This window comes from Pecten maximus, chromosome 14 (assembly GCF_902652985.1).
Source record: "Pecten maximus chromosome 14, xPecMax1.1, whole genome shotgun sequence".
In the NCBI taxonomy this organism is placed as follows: Eukaryota; Metazoa; Mollusca; class Bivalvia; order Pectinida; family Pectinidae; genus Pecten; species Pecten maximus.
In genome coordinates, this window is record NC_047028.1 from 14,929,985 (window position 1) to 14,950,416 (window position 20,432).

At 37.5% G+C, this 20,432-nt stretch overlaps 2 protein-coding genes across 2 annotated transcripts; both read left to right on the forward strand.

Moving 5' to 3' along the window:
• The first annotated feature begins 3,752 nt into the window (after positions 1 to 3,752).
• LOC117342565 (tubulin beta chain-like) lies at positions 3,753 to 5,977 on the forward strand. Its single transcript, XM_033904753.1, has 4 exons — positions 3,753 to 3,883; positions 4,151 to 4,259; positions 4,458 to 4,813; positions 4,995 to 5,977. Exons 1-4 carry the CDS (start codon positions 3,827 to 3,829, stop codon positions 5,805 to 5,807), a joined length of 1,335 nt encoding a protein of 444 aa, XP_033760644.1. The 5' UTR covers positions 3,753 to 3,826; the 3' UTR covers positions 5,808 to 5,977.
• Positions 5,978 to 14,726: 8,749 nt separating this feature from the next.
• On the forward strand, positions 14,727 to 17,951 carry LOC117342558 (tubulin beta chain-like). The gene is made up of 4 exons (XM_033904743.1): positions 14,727 to 14,915; positions 15,320 to 15,428; positions 16,405 to 16,760; positions 16,931 to 17,951. Exons 1-4 carry the CDS (start codon positions 14,859 to 14,861, stop codon positions 17,744 to 17,746), a joined length of 1,338 nt encoding a protein of 445 aa, XP_033760634.1. The 5' UTR covers positions 14,727 to 14,858; the 3' UTR covers positions 17,747 to 17,951.
• Positions 17,952 to 20,432: the final 2,481 nt, after the last annotated feature.

A 20,432-nucleotide genomic window follows, 5' to 3' on the forward strand; every position in this document is an offset into this window, starting at 1 on the left:
ATGACCTATTTGTTGATGTCCTCGGGGTTAAGCGTAGGAGGGTAAACAGGGTCTGTGTAGGAGGGTAATCAGGGTTTGTGTGGGAGGGTAAACAGGGTTTGTGTAGGAGGGAAAACAGGATTTGTGTAGGAGGGTAAACAAACAGGGTCTGTGTAGGAGGGAAAACGGTCTTTGTAGGAGGGTTAACAAACATGGTCTGTGTAGGAGGGTAAACAGGGTTTTTGTAGGAGAGTAAACAGGGTCTGTGTAGGAGGGTAAACAGGGTCTGTGTAAGAGGGTAAACGGGATATGTGTAGGAGAGTAAACAGGGTCTGTGTAGGAGGGTAAACGGGTTAAGCTTAGGGGGTAAACAGGGTCTGTGTAAGAGAGTAAACAGGATCTGTGTAGGAGGGTAATCAGGGTTTATGTAGGAGAGTAAACAAGGTCTTGATAGGAGGGTAAACAGGGTCTGTGTAGGAGAGTAAACGGGGTTAAGCGTAGGAGAGTAAACATGGTCTGTGTAGGAGGGTAAACAGAGTCTGTGTAGGAGGGTAAACAGGGTCTGTGTAAGTGGGTAAACAGGGTGTGTGTAGGAGGGTAAACAGGGTTTGTGTAGGAGGGTAAACAGGATCTGTGTAGGAGAGTAAACAGGGTCTGTGTAGGAGGGTAAACAGGGTCTATGTAGGAGGGTAATCAGGGTTTGTGTAGGAGAGTAAACAGGGTCTGTGTAGGAGGGTAAACAGGATCTGTGTAGGAGAGTAAACAGGGTCTGTGTAGGAGGGTAAACAGGGTCTATGTAGGAGGGTAATCAGGGTTTGTGTAGGAGAGTAAACAGGGTCTGTGTAGGAGGGTAAACAGGATCTGTGTAGGAGGGTAAACAGAGTATGTGTAGGAGGGTAAACAGGGCCTGTATAAGAGGGTAAACAGGATCTGTGTAGGAGAGTAAACAGGGTTTGTGTAGGAGGGTAAACAGGGCATGTATAAGAGGGTAAATAGGGTCTGTATAGGAGAGTTAACAGGATATGTGTAGGAGGGTAATTAGGGTCTGTGTAAGTGGGTAAACAGGGTGTGTGTAGGAGGGTAAACAGGGCCTGTATAAGAGGGTAAATAGGGTATGTATAGGAGAGTAAACAGGGTTTGTGTAGGAGGGTAAACAGGATCTGTGTAGGAGAGTAAACAGGGTTTGTGTAGGAGGGTAAACAGGATCTGTGTAAGAGAGTAAACAGGGTGTGTGTAGGAGGGTAAACAGGGCATGTATAAGAGGGTAAATAGGGTCTGTATAGGAGAGTAAACAGGGTTTGTGTAGGAGGGTAAACAGGGTTTGTGTAGGAGGGTAAACAGGGCATGTATAAGAGGGTAAACAGGATCTGTGTAGGAGAGTAAACAGGGTTTGTGTAGGAGGGTAAACAGGATCTGTGTAGGAGAGTAAACAGGGTTTGTGTAGGAGGGTAAACAGGGTCTGTGTAGGAGGGTAAACGGGTTAAGCTTAGGAGGGAAAACAGGGTCTGTGTAAGAGAGTAAACAGGATCTGTGTAGGAGGGTAATCAGGGTCTATGTAGGAGAGTAAACAGGGTCTTTATAGGAGGGTAAACAGGGTCTGTGTAGGAGAGTAAACGGGTTAAGCGTAGGAGGGTAAACATGGTCTGTGTAGGAGGGTAAATAGGGTTTGTGTAGGAGGGTAAATAGGGTTTGTGTAGGAGGGTAAATAGGGTTTGTGTAGGAGGGTAAACAGGATCTGTGTAGGAGGGTAAACAGGGTCTGTGTAGGAGGGTAAACAGGGTCTGTGTAAGAGGGTAAACGGGGTCTGTGTAGGAGGGTTAACAGGGTCTATATAGGAGGTTAATCAGGGTCTGTGTAGGAGGGTAAACGGGGTTAAGCGTAGGAGGGTAAACAGGGTCTGTGTAGGGGAATAAACAGGGTCTGTGTAAGAGGGTAAACAGGGTCAGTTTAGGTGGGTAAATAGGGTTTGTGTAGGAGGGTAAACAGAATCTGTGTAGGAGGGTAAACATGATCTGTGTAGGAGGGTAAACAGGGTCAGTAGGGGGCTAAACAGGGTCTGTTTAAGAGGGTAAACAGGGTCAGTGTAGGAGTTTAAACCAGATTTGTTTAGGAGGATAAACATGATTTGTGTAGGAGGGTAAACAGGGTCTGTGTAGGAGAGTAAACGGGGTTAAGCGTAGGAGGGTAAACATGGTCTGTGTAGGAGGGTAAACATGATCTGTGTAGGAGGGTAAACAGGGTCTGTGTAAGAGAGTAAACAGGATCTGTGTAGGAGGGTAAACAGGGTCTGTGTAAGAGAGTAAACAGGATCTGTGTAGGAGGGTAAACAGGGTCTGTATAGGAGAGTAAACAGGGTTTGTGTAGGAGGGTAACAGGGTCAGGGGGGGGGGGGGGGGGGGGCTAAACAGGGTCTGTTTAAGAGGGTAAACAGGGCCAGTGTAGGAGTTTAAACCAGATTGGTTTAGGAGGATAAACAGGATTTGTGTAGGAGGGTAAGTAGGGTGTGTTAATTCCAACCAATATTACTCCAAACTGATAGCTGTCGCCCTCATTGAACTCCAACCAATATAATAACAATGCTATAGCTTTCATTGACAACATCCAATATCACTCCAAAGTCATAACTTCTTTTGAATCTCAACCAACATTACTCCAGTGTGATAATTCTAATTTAATCCCAACTAATATCACTGCAAAGTGATAGATTGTTTTGAATTCCAACCTACACAACTCCAAGGTCATAACTCTTATTACATTACCAATATAACCTCAAGGTCGCATGGTATAACCAGTATGAGTATGTCCCCTGATCAGAGTGATGCCGTTTGCACATCAATGAGATAAAAGCATTTGCATTGTTTATTGTATCAAACATAATTCTATATGAAAAGCACCATTCATGTTTTAAATCCAGTATAAAACAATGGAGAATACCGATACATTCCATAAACCATAACTCTGACTCAAAATCTATAACATGACGGCAAAATATAAACAACACATATATTAGTATGGGGACACATAAAAACATACAGATATGATAAGACCAGGTGTCCTAAAGCATAAGCGTCCTTTGTTTCATTGACGACACCCACCATACAAATCTATGTGAAATCCAAGACAAGTCACATTCTTAAATTGAGATGTAGGGTGATGACAACGGAATCGCCAGACATATAAACTTAGAACTGATGATTGGAATCACGTAGTAAAACTAATAATATAACAAGGTCATCAACAATAAAGATTTCTCTCTTATACGTTATATCGATGCCAGAAACTGTATAGTGTTTTAAATTCGCGGGGTTAGTATTTTTCTTTTTTTGAACAGTTATGTTTCGCTGTACACTGCGTAAAAACCCACAATGGACGAGTACAATAGGAGTAACAATAGGAGTAACAATAGGAGTAACAATAGGTGTATTTCATATGGACGACATGTCGGACCCCGTTACATTATATTGTTCTTTTATGTAAACATTTTGTAAATGATAACGGTTTTCTGCTGTTGTGAAAATTAATGCAGTGATTAATGAAAATTCCCGATGATATTGGACTTGTACGGGAATATATACCGAAATCATTAGTAATACTCTAGCCTTGTCTGTAATTAAAACCCTGTAATGGATCTGGGTCCGGCCTCGTAGATACCCGACAGTTTGGTCATAACAATTATCACTATCAATAGATTATCAGTCCACCGGTAAATTACTGGGTCGGTCGAGTTAGAACAATGAAGAATTTAATCAAGGTTCGCTAGCTCAGCACCATGGCTCCCGTATAAAAGATCTGGATCCCGCAGTACAAACCACTACGGAGAAGATCGGCAACACAGACACACATCAACATGAGGGAAATCGTACATATGCAGGCTGGCCAATGCGGCAACCAGATCGGTGCTAAGGTAGATATTCATAACTGTTTGTGTATAAGTATAACAAATAACAATATAAAACGATACTTATATAATATATTATTGTTGCTACAACGAAAAGTAACTGCTTAACAATAATGAAAAATAAAATAATTAAAATGTCTATGAATAAGTAGTGGACCAGATTTTTGATATCTTGCTGCTTGAAAGACATTTCTAATCAAATTTATCTTTTAATGAAATCCAATGTGAAGTGTATATTTTTCTCATCGATTCAAATTTCCTTCAATGTTTCAGTTCTGGGAAGTTATTTCTGATGAACACGGAATTGACCCCACCGGTACATACCACGGAGATTCCGACCTTCAGTTGGAGAGGATCAACGTGTACTACAATGAAGCCACAGGTAATCAATCAATTGATTTTAAACATGTGGCGTTTTCTTCCATTTAGAATTAAATCATTTTTAGAAACTATAGAAACTATTCGACCCTTCGTTAACAAGCTATACGATACTCGTAGATTCATCTAAATAAAACTAAATCACTATTTTGCCCATTGTCATTATTTTAACCTCTACCATATATTCCTTACCCATTTACAGGAGGTAAATATGTCCCCAGAGCTGTGTTGGTTGATCTTGAGCCCGGAACCATGGACTCTGTCAGATCTGGTCCTTTTGGTCAAATCTTCAGACCAGACAACTTTGTGTTCGGACAGAGTGGTGCTGGAAACAACTGGGCTAAGGGACATTACACAGAAGGCGCTGAGCTCGTAGACTCTGTTCTTGATGTTGTTCGTAAAGAATCAGAAAGTTGTGATTGTCTTCAGGGATTCCAGCTTACACATTCTCTTGGTGGTGGTACCGGATCCGGAATGGGAACTCTCCTCATCTCCAAAATTCGTGAAGAATACCCAGACAGAATCATGAACACATTCTCTGTTGTACCATCACCAAAGGTAAATTGACCTTTTCTTCAAATACACGTGTATATGAGAGAATAGCATATAATGAGAGAATAATATATCTAAGAATAATTCATGACTGCAAAGTTTCTTAACATCAGTTAACTTTTTTTAATAGAATGAAGGGTTTGAAGGTGTAAAATTTATTTTTGTATTTTGTTTAATTTAAATCTAGGTGTCGGACACCGTAGTCGAACCATACAACGCCACCCTATCCGTCCACCAGCTTGTTGAGAACACAGATGAGACCTACTGTATCGACAATGAAGCCCTGTACGACATTTGCTTCCGTACTCTCAAACTGACCACACCCACATACGGTGACTTGAACCATCTTGTCTCCGCCACCATGTCCGGAGTCACCACCTGTCTCCGATTCCCCGGTCAACTGAACGCCGATCTCCGTAAATTGGCTGTCAACATGGTTCCCTTCCCCCGTCTCCATTTCTTCATGCCTGGTTTCGCTCCTCTTACATCTCGTGGTAGCCAGCAGTACAGGGCTCTTACTGTCCCAGAGCTGACCCAACAGATGTTCGACGCCAAGAACATGATGGCTGCCTGTGATCCTCGTCACGGACGTTATCTGACCGTCGCCACCATGTTCCGTGGACGTATGTCAATGAAGGAGGTCGATGAGCAGCTCCTCAATGTTCAGAACAAGAACAGCAGCTATTTCGTTGAATGGATCCCCAACAACGTCAAGACCGCCGTCTGTGATATCCCACCACGTGGTCTTAAGATGTCTGCTACCTTCGTTGGTAACAGCACCGCCATCCAGGAGCTCTTTAAGCGTATCTCCGAGCAGTTCACTGCTATGTTCCGTCGTAAGGCTTTCTTGCATTGGTACACTGGTGAGGGTATGGACGAGATGGAGTTCACAGAGGCCGAATCCAACATGAACGACTTGGTGTCCGAGTACCAACAGTACCAGGATGCCACAGCTGAGGAGGAGGGAGAGTTTGAGGAGGAGGAAGGCGAGGAAGCCTAATTCTAGTGAACTAGTTTCTATGGACTAAATTTCAATCACTGCCGTATTAACTAATTCTTTACTCTCATTGGTCCTGCTGAGTACGGGGCTTATTTTTAGGAAATTCAAAAAAGATTTATTCATTAGGTTGACTAAGAAACAAAATGACAATATTAGATTCAAATCAAAAACAAGTAATAAAAATCAGTTGAAAGTTTGATGTGTTTTCTAGTTCTTCTTTTACGTTGGCCGAGATAGTATGTCGAAAACAACAATGGACTCGAAGACAAAAGGCTGTTATCTGGCTGGCCATCAAAGATTTTAAAGGTAACTGCGTACACACAGTTTTGTAGTTAAGTATACAGCTCATTAAAGGTATAAATTACAATACACTGTGTCATTTTCTGGAACAGAGTTCAACAATATACCAAACCCTTTAACATTGTCTTAAATAATGCAAATCTGTGTGCAGATTCAGATGTTAAATGCGATTTTCAATGTCTGTGATACAAGTTTCTTTGTTCCTAAAACAAAATTACTGACAATGTCCATTCCATCATGTTGACTGACCTTTGCTTGGTGACACACTAAAGTTAATATCTTAATTCCTATATTTAATAAAACATACAAATGTTCTCGACATTATTTATTCAATGATAGCATTGTTACAACTTTGATAAAACAAAACGCATTCAATTCTAAAAATAACTCGTAATTTTCGTAATTTAAAGAAAACATACACTTGTATTTGCATGCACATCTAGATGTCGTTATAAACAATATAACACATTATATATTGTCATCAGATAATTCTTATCCTGAGATAACGTACTATTTAAATTATGTCAGCTACATAAAGTTTAATGTATACTCGAGATCTTTACTTACAATATAACCATCACGGACAGTCAGTTTCCATTTCTTGATTGTAGCATCATTGTTTCCCCTACATACGGTTTCCAAGGGATTGTTTCTATTACCACGATTTCCGTGAAATACTACTGACGGAAAACTGATAACACACAGTTTCAACAGACGCAGAAGTAGACCATGGAAAGATTTTATGACTGATATCTTGATAGTGCGATATGAAGTCATACGTGTTCGATGTTTATTGGTATGCCTAGTGGTTCTTCTAAGACCTAGTGATTGGACCTAGATTTTCATTTCGATTGTCGTCATTAAACAGAAGACGCTTACCCTTCGGAACACCTTGTGTAAGGCTTCTTGTGTTGTTTCAATGGTCTCTTGCTATTGTATATTTTATTAATAGCTTTAACCTCGTTTTATCGATTTAAGTTACGGGTTTGCTTGAATGTCGGTATTCCTTGTTATATTATCACTAATGATGAGGAGGTAATATGAACATTTAGGTAAAGGATTGTAGAACAGATACACGTTAGAGAACACCTTTCAGTAAGGAATTATTAATTGCTGCAGCATGATGAATATAGAACTATAATTATATTTTACAGTCATTTCATTTTTTTATGACTCCTCAGTACTGCATGGGACAAATTCTTCCAATGAGACTTGATAGATATGCTGGGTCAATAATCACTATAAATATATGTCTATATGAGTATAAAGTTATGTACCATATCAGTATTATGTCAATCTGGGATTCGTGAGTGATGCTATATATATTAACAGAAACTCGTGTCTGAAATGTTCCGATGCATATACAGATCAAAGAAAGGCGTGTGTAAAACAGGAAATGCACTTATATTTTCTATTATTGATTTTATATTTTGTATGTAAATGAAAGAATAAGCTACGAGGAATATATATATTTTTCCTCGTCTAGCAACACTGACGTGTCCTAGAAGGATAAAACAGCTGTATTTTGGCCCTAGCATCACTTACAATTCCTTGAAGGAGAAACTAGCTGTACGATTGCCCAAACATCACTGACGAGTCCTAGAAGTAAAAAACAGCTGTAAGATGGCCCTACCAAACAACCTTACGGAAGTTTTATATTCATTACTCAGCAATTATTGAAAAAATGATTACATTTATATATAAAGGCGATATACATTTACGTGTCACTTGTTCAACCGTTAAACGTTACAGTTGTATTACATATAAACCAAAGGCACGTACTTTCTACCTACATAGATACGCTTTTCTTACTACGTTTGATATAATTATAGGGTGTTACAGACCCTTGAATGTCAATTCATCGCAAATATTACGTTAAATCAAAATTTGGTATCACCTTGGAAGCGTGTTTCGACTGCCTTTCTAATTATCAGTGTTTCTCCTTTTTACTGTCAACAGTCTATAAGCATATCTAGTTTGAGACATGGTACTTTTGCCTTAGATTAATTCAAGTGGTCAACTCTTCGTCAATTAAAATAGCATTTCTCCATGGCAGTGAGTGTAACAAACATTAGTAATACAGGACAACCTGACACCGTGTGAGGTACAATAATTAAATAGTAGATCCCTACCCCGTATAAAAAGCTAGCAGTAGATCGATACCCGATACCACTCCATGTCAAATAAGGTATTTAATAGATCTGATAAATGGGACCTTAAACAAGACGGCTATGGTATGATAAAACACGTAACCAAACCTTATCTTTAATTCCTTTTATTCGCACGAACCTATATTGATAATAGTGAATCACTGAGCCGGATCGTTGGCCGAGCTCCATAGCTTTGATATAAAAGTCCAAGGGACACTAGACAACATATCATTATCGGCGAAGTTGACCACTTCGGAATCACAGACAGACACAGCTACCAACATGAGGGAAATCGTACATATACAGGCCGGCCAATGCGGCAACCAGATCGGAGCTAAGGTAATTCTGTTTTATCCTGTGTTTACTACAAGGGTAATGCAGACAAATAAAAAAACAACGTTACCAATATAAAGTAATGTGTATTAAGATTTCTTCATCGCTAGATGACCTCTGGCAAGGTGAAAGGTCTGTTGTCCAGTTTCATCAACTAACCCTAAATTCAGGAAAATACTAAACTGAAAATTTCGATATGAAAACATTACGGAGTTTAAGAGAAACTCCCTTCATTTGTTTTCTCTTAAATCTAATAATACTTTCATACGGAAAATTTAAAGTTAAGGAATTCCCTTAATTTAAGAGACATTGATAAAACAATGGCCTGGTATCCGATACTAACTGACATAGAGGCAGTTTAACAGTAGTTTATTTTTAACATTCATAATGTGTAGTGAAGAGAGGCTTTATCATGGTCACTCTTTGTCATCTCTGACTTCTGAGGAAAAATGATAATATAATCGCTAACATCACAGGACGAAGCCGTGACAATAGTGGATTACTTGATGTGTGATTGGATGACGGAATGGTCAATAATTCATAATCGGAGTTAATATGCAGGAATTACGATGACTTGTTAAGTGACAGAAAATCGAAGTCAGGTAATCTTTTGGTACATCTCGTCTGCTACCTTCGTTGGTAACAGCACTGCCATTCAGGAGCTGTTCAAACGTATCTCCGAGCAGTTCACCGCTATGTTCCGTCGTAAGGCTTTCTTGCATTGGTACACTGGTGAGGGTATGGACGAGATGGAGTTCACAGAGGCCGAATCCAACATGAACGACTTGGTGTCCGAGTACCAACAGTACCAGGATGCTACAGCCGAGGAGGAGGGAGAGTTTGACGAGGAGGAAGGCGAGGAAGCATATATGCAAAAGACACATACATATAAAGATATTCGCATAGTCAAGCTGTCATTAATTATTAATTCAACAAAATTTTGAAGGGAGGAACACATATCTATGAACCGCAGTAGATCACGAAATAGATAAAAACGAACTGTAATGATGTGAAGGTATCCATCACTTTAAACCGGAAGTACATAGTAATATACGCCAGAAATAAACTAATAATTTGATTAGAGTGTAAACACAGCCGTAGTCAAACATAACAAGATAGTACTAATACAGACAAATAAAACATGACGTCAATGCGATGTTGTCTTCCTCTTGTTTTATGACCATTGTTAGCAATGGGAATGTATGAAATGAAATGAAAATAATTTGACCACAGTTAACATAATACGATTTGCATTAAAATGGAATCAACTAACCATAATTATGAATCATGTGTTTAAAATATACTTAAGACGATAACTTGATCTGCGCTGTCTAATGAAGCTGATCTGTGACATAAACCACAAAATGTTCTAAAACTAATAGATAACTATAGATTATCTATTATCATAAGTATCAATGTTAAATTTAATTGTTTTTTCTCAATGTGACATGGAGATGACTGTTAGTTTCTCTTTATAAAAAAATGTAATGTGTTAGATTCCATCATCTCATTACTCATATTCGTGAGAAAATATGCGAAAATCCTACAATAGATCCCACTTTGAGAAGGAAATTTCGACTGCCAATACATTTTTTAGTGTATGACGTCATTCATTTATGGAAAATTGATACCACGACAGTGTTAGTATATATGTGTCGTAAGGTTTTGATGACATGGATATATTATATGGTAAAATAGGTAAAATGTATGACAATACGTATGTAGGCTCAGATCATCAGAAGTAGAGTCAATAATGAATTTTCAGGGCGGCACACATAGCGCCACCTAGGTTTAAACTATAAAGGAGGACATGATAAGGGGGAATAATTCCAACATGATGTGTATGATATTAATAGTCTCTTCAAAGTGAATCAAATCAAGGTCAAGATAGTGTATAACATTAACGATTAACACAATATGGATATGGTTATTAATATACAGTTAACAAAGGAATACATATCCAGTTAGCATTACAGGTTTAGATGGAAACTGGGTATAGGTTCGTATGAACACGACTGTTTCTCCTCAGATATACATGTACACTAGAAGTGTGGAATAATAATTCTCGAAGTAGTACTATATAAATAGAGGTTACGCAACGAGTGGTTGGTGGAAATGTAATTTATTTCACTCGAGTAAGTTATTTTTCTAAAGTTACTAAAGATACGAGCTTTAGCGAGTTTTTTGTTACTTTTACAAAATAACTTACGAGTGTGAAAAAATATCCAAAATTCACGAGTCGTGAGACCTGTTTCGGCCAAGTCTAAGTTAGGGTGTGCAAATAAGGTGTACAAGTGACGGCCGGGACCCGGTGATGTGACGTCATTCGATTATTGATGACGTTGATAACAATTGCAGTTCGGGTCAAATGTCACCGTGTCAACCAATCAAAACACGTTTAGGGTTTATTCCACGTCTGGTATAAACTGAATGTTATTTTAAAAACAGTTGTAATGATTATTGCATGCCTTGGGAGCTGAATAACACCCACCTATTGTGGTAGAAATGGTAGTTAAGGAAGTGAAAAGCTGAAATAAATCTAACACGAAGTACGATATGCTGATTTACGTAGCATATGTCGTTACCGGTTATACAACAATATTGACTTTAATATTAACAGGACACGCGCGTTATGGAAACCATTCAAAATACAGCATTTAATCATTCAAGTTATGAAGAAAATTGACCTACTGGTTCGCAAATTAATCGATATGGTGAGAATGAAGTGTGTGCGGGTATATATAGGTACTACATAAGCTGTGGTACGACATCTATCACCATGTAGTGTTTACAGTACGTATATTGGACGATATTCCTTTGTACACAGACTTGTTTGCTCAAGACTTAATGTCCTCGCAACTGACATGGGGATATAGGGACGAGAAAAAATGTCACATAAATAGAAGTTATCATGTGGTCTACAGAAAAAATGTTATCAAGTATTCGACACTTATTCGACTGCTTTTTGCACAATAATAATCAAATTCTTTTCGTTTGAAAAGTAACTCTGTACATTTTGTAATTCAATTGGATTATTATGTTTATACAAACTTCATTGTGGAGAAAATGAAGAGAATTATCAAATACCTTTTTCTAAGTGAGCGATAGGATTCCATACCACTAGCTCACTTGGTCCAGGGGATACCATGGCGCAGCGTCCGTTGTCCGCCCGTCCATTGTCCGCCCGTCCATCAACTTTTTCTTTAAATCGATACAAAGACCTTCCAGAGCGTCAGTTTGTGGTTTTCGATCAAATTTTGTCTCAATCACTGTTGGGTGTAGTGGATTCAATGTTGTATAAATTGAGAGTCCAGCTCTTTGGGGAAGGGGAGGGGGGGCTTTGAAGTATATCATTTAAACTCCTTCTTCTATAGGACAGTTTTGCTCCCTTCGGATCTAGAACATTATTGTGTGGATGATACAATCCTCACTCTTCTAAGAGAATAAAGACGTATTGGTCAGTACATGGTCTGTAGCATTTCTAGGTAAAGGGGAATCGTTGTTACATGGACGCTGGTTCTTCTTCGGGGTCGAAGACCTTTTTGAAAGAGGGAGCAATGTCACAGAACTGGACTGGGCTGAATGACGGTGGCCAGGTAGCTCTTCGGAGGGTCTGGGTTCGAGTCCAGCCTCTCCTGTTATATTGGCGCCCAACTAAATAATACCCACATAAGGGCTGGCACAAAGAGAAACTAAAGATAAGATATCAAAGAAACTGAATTTGTTATAAATCATTTATCTGTTGAACCATGAAATGAAAGTGTTCATGTGTAATATAATTGTTGAACTATACAGGGGAGATACGATACAGGCCCCTGGGCATCTTGTTTTATGGTATGGCTATATTTTTTAAAATGTATTTACAAAACCATTTAACTTCGATATTTGAATCACATAAACAAAAGAATTCACACTTCGATATTAAACACTTATATTTTTATTCCGGAAGTGGTATAATTATATATTATAAACAAGTTTTCAGATACGTGATACCACTCCGGGCATTAATTTCAATATTGCGCGAAGTAAATTTGATATAATCGTTAAAATTAACGGAAGAGGATAATTATATGTAATTACCAGTTGAAATAATTGTCAGGGGAGATAATCCTGATTATACATTGTCTTTATGCCTGAAGCATAAATGAAGGCTGGTTAAAAGGTTGATGCCTTAGGGAAGTCATTGTATTACTGTATGTCCTGATTTGACACTTACCACTGTCTGGGGGCTCCAAGCCTTACTCTTATGTTATAACACTTCAACACTGAATGGCCATACAGATTTGAAAATTTTAAAAGTAAATGTTAGCTAAAAGTTAAAAGAAATATCTAGCTTGAGTCATTACAATTTCTAAACTTAAAACTTCAAACACATACAAAAATACATAATAAGGGTATATTTGTTAATTTAAACTTCAAGACACAAACAAACCATGTATATTGCCATTGAACTCTTTGTATTCCTAAACTTTAAACAATAAAACCTATACAAGTTATGGATTATGATTTTTTTTTTTATAATTTTGCTCTCTGGTATTTCAACTTAAAACATATACAAGCTATTTATACTGGGGCTGTATCTATTTACTCATAAATTTAAATTAAAAACCTAGAAATAAGCTATGGATATTGACAGAGTACATTGTATTTTGATTTTTCAAACTCAAAAACACATACAAACTGTAGATAATTACACTCTTTAAAACACTTACAAACTGTGGATAGTGACAAACTTTAACATGCATACAAACTGTGTATAGTGACAAATTAGAAAAAAAACACACACATACAAACTGTGTATAGTGACAAATTAGAAAAAAAAACACACACACATACAAACTGTGTATAGTGACAAATTAGAAAAAAACACACATACAAACTGTGTATAGTGATAGTGTATTTGTACCAGAGCCACAATTGGGTGTATACAATGGGCGTGTATGTCACACTCTGACGGTTGAGATGTGTGTCAATATAGAGTTTCGGTTTATTTGTCTACCCGAGGACGTTGTGTTGACCTTCTATAATACCGCTTTATTACCGAGGTCGATAATCTACCCCACTTTACTGGCTGGTAGGACAATCAATGAAAGCCTTTACAAATCCTACCGCTACAAATCCACCCTCTCAACCAACCTGATAAGTATGGACGATTGTGTAGATTATCTCGTGAAATATTTATAAATTACACAAATGTGTACGTTTAAATATAAGACCAGAAAAACTCAGTGCCCTGTCCGGTGTCATATCCCGAGATATATTTTATAAGAAACACAAACTACGTCACATGTATCAACTCAGCAGACTTTGTTTTATATCCCACTATATTTGTTTAATTAAAAAGTATATGCAGAAACAAAGATACCTACTAATTACTACTAGTAAATCCCAATGTTTAATTATCTATCTCAGTGTTGGAATTTTGATCTCCAGTGTTTAATACCAACACAATGTATCGAAGTTCTTGTCCTTAATCTATATCATTGATAATCTTAAAACGAAAGTTTAAACATCATTTGATTTCAGAAATATACAGTTGATTATTATTTAAATCAATCACTCACTTCCATTAAAATTCACATTGATTCTTTTTCTGAATAAAGTAATCTCAAATTAATTGTTTGATACGATCATAGTTAATAATTGTATTGACTTAGCAAGTCTTGCAAAGTATGAGAAAATATCTTAACTTATTTTAATCAAATTCTGCTAATTTTGGCAAAATAAAGTTGTTTATTTTTTTTAAATTATTTTTATAATTTATACCCAATTTATGATTTAGGCGTATTCTGGCATAAAAATGTCGAGTAAAATCTTCTCGAACTTAAAATTTTCTTTTTATCTAAATGCTCTTAATTTTCTTTCTCATTTTAATGACTAATTGGGTTAACATGATACCACTAAGAGTTCCAGCACTTCCATTTAGCTTTATATAAGATCTAGGATTGCGTCTATTGTTTGGTTACCAGCTCGGCCTAGTGTATTGACGACCCGAATATCCATGTGTAACGAATGACCAATATCGCTTTCTGGATTAATGCTAAGTAATAAAAACCTTTAGAAATTATAATCTGGGTTTATCTTAAGTATCAGATAATTCATTTGAGCCTTTGAGAATATTATAAAAAAAATTAGTGACGTGAGCCCTTAAGCCCCGATACCATAGCTGCGGTATAAAAGCCCGTGGACACCCATTATCAGACCAGTACGGAATAGAAAGCAGACACGCTAACATTGTAAGGAACTACAGACAGCCCCAACTACCAAAATGAGGGAAATCGTACATATGCAGGCTGGCCAGTGCGGCAACCAGATCGGAGCTAAGGTAGGAACATAATATATATTAGTTAGGAGTTAATTATATAAGTATATTATATATATATTGTACCTTCATTGATATCCATTGATTGACATGTCCTTGTGAGGTATAACACAGTATCACATAATATAAAGGAATATTAAGATATTATTTAATTTTTTAATGAAGTCGTCTTTTTAATATGACATTAGAAAGTTTTAAAATTATTTGTCGTATAATAAGGTGCTTCAAAACAGGAATATCTAAAAAGTGAGGTCATCGTCAACAAGGGAGGTGACTCGATCAAACCAAGTGAAATTTTATTGATTTTTTTTTTCAAAACTTCAAAATTACATCATTTTATTTTGATAACGATTATACACAAATAAACTTGAATTTCAATTCTACAACTACGATCATTTTTCTTTCAGTTCTGGGAAGTCATTTCTGATGAACACGGAATTGACCCCACCGGCACATACCACGGAGATTCCGACCTTCAGTTGGAGAGGATCAACGTGTACTACAATGAGGCCACAGGTAAATACAATGCGTGAAAACTAACATTTATAGTTATGTATTCTTGGGTTGTTACATGAAGTTTCGTGATATCGGTGCCAGTGATTGTTACTTAGCAACTTCTTTACGTCGTTAACGAATTAGGCTGATAACAAATTCGTCTTTCCCTATAAAAAAAATATTTTTCTGTAACTATCCTGTAACTTAACCTAAATTAGTATCTAGCTTAGTTTTGACTTTCATTACTCCTCTGATATCTGTTCTTATCTTTTCTTTTCTTCTCTCTCATTCCTGTCCCGTTATCAGATTCTTTTTTTTTCTTTCACCCCCTTTTCTTCGTTATAGCATACAGTGTTATATTAAATGAAATATTAACTCTCTTTATGCAGACATTAGTTATAAAAATCTGCTTAGTATAATCTGTATGGCATGATTGTGATCATATGAAAGAAAAAATGTTTTAAATGGATTGCTGTTTAGTTTGAATGAAGTATTATTGTCACTGTATTGAAAAATACTCACTTTTGAAAAAAAAATTAATAAAAAACAAAACAAAAACAAACAAGAAATATCTTTAAAAAAAAAGATAAACGGCATAGTTTAATGCTGGTGGTTAAAATGTAAATCTGCTGGTGAAATAAATTAACGAACTAATTAATAAATGCACAGTTTCCACTCGGATAACAAAATTATATCAGTTTGAATCATTTTTGGTGATAATAAGACTGCATTTTAATCAGGAATATGATTTTGTTAATGTGTCATTTGAATAGATACAATTTTGTTTCATCTTTAACTGCATATCTGCATTTTTCATTTACCGCTACATTGACCAATCACATACTTCATCTTGACCAGTAACGCCACCTGTCGCGTCATATCCGGGGCAAAAAGAAAATTATACGGCTATGCCGAAAAAAACCTTCTTAACGTCATCACTAGACAAAGTATGTCATTCTATAAATAGTCATTAATGAACAAAACCGTTGTATTCCAGGAGGCAAATATGTTCCCCGAGCTGTCTTGGTGGATTTGGAGCCCGGAACCATGGACTCTGTCAGATCTGGTCCTTTCGGACAAATCTTCAGACCAGACAACTTTGTGTTCGGACAGAGTGGTGCTGGAAACAACTGGGCTAAGGGACATTACACAGAAGGCGCTGAGCTCGTAGACTCTGTTCTTGATGTTGTCCGCAAGGAATCAGAAAGCTGTGACTGTCTTCAGGGATTCCAGCTTACACATTCTCTTGGTGGTGGTACCGGATCCGGAATGGGAACTCTCCTCATCTCCAAAATCCGTGAAGAATACCCCGACAGGATCATGAACACATTCTCCGTTGTACCATCACCAAAGGTAATTTATTACAACTTAAATAATTCATTATCTTTTTGACATTTAGTACAAACACAATGAAATTATTATTTTCTAAAAAAAATCCGACTGAGTTCCAGTGTCAAATACACCTTATTAAGGTTTCTCCTTTGATATTTTATGCTAAAACATAAATCATTTTATCTTTTTAGGTATCTGACACCGTGGTCGAACCATACAACGCCACCCTCTCCGTCCACCAGCTTGTTGAGAACACAGATGAGACCTACTGTATCGACAACGAGGCTCTCTACGACATCTGCTTCCGTACCCTTAAACTGACCACACCCACATACGGTGACTTGAACCATCTCGTCTCCGCCACCATGTCCGGAGTCACCACCTGTCTTCGATTCCCCGGTCAACTGAACGCCGATCTCCGTAAATTGGCTGTCAACATGGTTCCCTTCCCCCGTCTCCATTTCTTCATGCCTGGTTTCGCTCCTCTTACATCTCGTGGTAGCCAGCAGTACAGGGCTCTTACCGTCCCAGAGCTGACCCAACAGATGTTCGACGCCAAGAACATGATGGCTGCCTGTGATCCTCGTCACGGACGTTATCTGACCGTCGCCACTATGTTCCGTGGACGTATGTCCATGAAGGAGGTCGATGAGCAGCTCCTCAACGTTCAGAACAAGAACAGCAGCTACTTCGTTGAATGGATCCCCAACAACGTCAAGACCGCCGTCTGTGATATCCCACCACGTGGTCTTAAGATGTCTGCTACCTTCGTTGGTAACAGCACCGCCATCCAGGAGCTCTTCAAGCGTATCTCCGAGCAGTTCACTGCTATGTTCCGTCGTAAGGCTTTCTTGCATTGGTACACTGGTGAGGGTATGGACGAGATGGAGTTCACAGAAGCCGAATCCAACATGAACGACTTGGTTTCTGAGTACCAACAGTACCAGGATGCCACAGCCGAGGAGGAGGGAGAGTTCGAGGAGGAAGAAGGAGAGGAAGAGGCTTAAATCCTCTAAATCCCGAAATCTTTTAGAACTTTTGACTTCTAGTCACAGGAAATCAAGTCCATCTGATTTCAAAGCTTGATTTTAACATCTAGAAGAAACTCGCCAGACTTTTATTATCTTGTACAAATATCTCTTGGTGTAAGGAATGATTTTGAAATGATGGTGATTTGATTATCAAGCCATGAATAAAAAATGTGCAAACATACGCAGTTGTTTTTGTTTTTGATAAAAATGTTCCCTTTAAACTTGTTTAAAAGAAATTATTATTAAAATAAAAATACAAATGTCCTATACTTCATTTGAAACAGTCGTATTTCATAGTCCTAAAACGTTAGAGCATGTACAGTTTTATCTTAAACAAGACCAATTCACTAATACTTTCGGTTTCTCCAGTCCGGAGCTACATTGACATACTTGATATTGAGGTACAGCAGTCATTATCCTGGACCAGTTGTTCAAAGGCTGATTAAACGACAAGTTAACAGAAAAATAAGATTTTGCAGATTTTCAAAAGTCAAATTTTATAACCATATCTGTACATAGATTATTAAAACTTGTTTTTTGCAAAGATACAAAGCTGCATTTGCATCTGAATGATTAAAACTAATTATTTTAAAGCTGCAATTGCTTTTAAATGATTAAGACTAACCAACTGGGATTTTTTCCTTTCATTTGTTAAAAATATTTTATTGGTTTTTTTTTTCTTGTTCGTTGATCTATCTAGGCTGTGAACAACTGACTAAGGTCATGACCTCAACTATTCTCACGTGAAGACTGAACTTACACACAGGTAGATATCGGGTCAAGGACGCAAGGTTTAACGAAACAGAAATGTTTTAAAAACGATCAACTTTTTCTAAACACCACTGCGTGGAATAGTTTGTTTAAAAAAAGGCAAAAGTACACATGTTGGTGTCATATAAATAGAGAGGTCGGGTGGCGTAGTGACGACACACTCACTTCACCGAGGTGTTAGGTACGATTCTATCGGGGCCAACAAAACTGATTTATAGAAGTCATCTTAATCCTATATTTAATTGCATTGTAGACCTACCGCGAGTGGCCATGCCATGTTAAACAAATTGAGTAATTTACTATGGAATTATAATGTTATTGTGACGGTTGACAGACAATGTGTGCTCCATTATTGGGTTCGTACTGAGCAGTTGTATGAATATGCACGGTACCATATAAGGATTTAATTATGCTTCAAACAATTAAATGAAGCTTAAGTTGTATCTATATTCAATGACGCCACTATATGTAACGTCGCTTTTGATTGGCTAAAAAACGTATGTTTTAGGAAAGCTTCCATGAAATAATGAAAACAAATCTCGAGTGATATTAACAAGATCAAACTACGCGAATAAAACAAATTGTTTTTATTTATTGAATCTCACTTCTTAACAAACCACGTGGGTCGGTTTAGATTAATCTGACTCCCTGGTGATAGATTGACAGTGAAGTATTGTTTTTTAGCAATAACAATATTCGCACTAATATAAGTTGTGCCAAATATAACCGATCAGCGTTCCGGCAGAAATGTTCCGATCAAAACTGTGAACTACAGTATAAGTGCAACTTCCGGTGCATATGTACCCCATTGATGACAGACTGGTCTTCTGATAAATTATTTATACAGACTGACAGTGACAGCCTAAGCTATAACACATACATTGTAGATAAATGACAAACACATACACATAGCTAGAGGGGTTTGAATGTGCCGGTAGCGCGAGTGTACGTTCGAAGGATGGCCTGGGGGAGCCCCCCCCCCCCCCCCCCCCCCCCCCCCCCCCGGTGAAAAAAAGAAATATGGACTTCAAATTGTGCCATTTGGTCGTATTAGGATAACCCTTGTGATCTATCATTATACAAATATTTAACGTCTAAATGGATAATTTTATCAATACCTTATGTTTAATGAAGTGCGGTACGTAATACGTATTTATAAGTATACTTTATCAACTTTCTGTGAATATCAGAACACGCGAAGGTTCAGTATTGAGAAAGTTCCCTGGACTTTTTCTCGTTGTAATCAAATATGATTATAGCAGAGGCTTAAATACAAATAGCGATCCGCAGCTATCCAGCAAAATTAATAAATTAAATAATTCCAACTATTTGGTTACAATTTTCAAAATTGACACTTTAATTATATCTATAAGATGATAAACTACCAGCTAGTTATGTGAGGTAATAGCCAAGAGGCCGTAACGACTTTAATATATACATGTATGCCTATATACTGCAATTTTGATGTTGTTTTGGTAGCTTCTTTGATGAAGGGTCATCCATAATTTTCCGCCAGAAAACTTTACGGAAACGCTATTAGCATTCTAATAAAAAGTTAACTTAACCGCGATACTGACATATTTATCCGGAAGAGTCGATGTATATTATACACACACACGTGAACCTACAGCTTTATAATGTGACGACTAAAACAACTTAAATTATTAAGAACAAACGTCGAATGTTAAAATTGCTCGGCTATAATACACATACTTAGGAAAATGATGTGCAAGCCCTGCCTTACGTGCTAACATGGCAACTTTGCCATTGCAAACAAACAGAAATTTGAGATGTTCTATACTTTCCAACAATCCATAATCAGGAGAAAAAAACTTTCTTTCTACTTTTGACCTAAATTAGACATAAAGATAGAAACTTGACAATTTGGTTT

Coding starts and splice junctions, on each gene's coding strand:
- LOC117342558 (XM_033904743.1), top strand. CDS start 14,859: ATGAGGGAAATCGTACATATGCAGGCTGGCCAGTGCGGCAACCAGATC. Junction 14,916..15,319: donor GCAACCAGATCGGAGCTAAG/GTAGGAACATAA, acceptor TTTTTCTTTCAG/TTCTGGGAAGTCATTTCTGA. Junction 16,761..16,930: donor CCGTTGTACCATCACCAAAG/GTAATTTATTAC, acceptor TTATCTTTTTAG/GTATCTGACACCGTGGTCGA.
- LOC117342565 (XM_033904753.1), top strand. CDS start 3,827: ATGAGGGAAATCGTACATATGCAGGCTGGCCAATGCGGCAACCAGATC. Junction 3,884..4,150: donor GCAACCAGATCGGTGCTAAG/GTAGATATTCAT, acceptor TCAATGTTTCAG/TTCTGGGAAGTTATTTCTGA. Junction 4,814..4,994: donor CTGTTGTACCATCACCAAAG/GTAAATTGACCT, acceptor ATTTAAATCTAG/GTGTCGGACACCGTAGTCGA.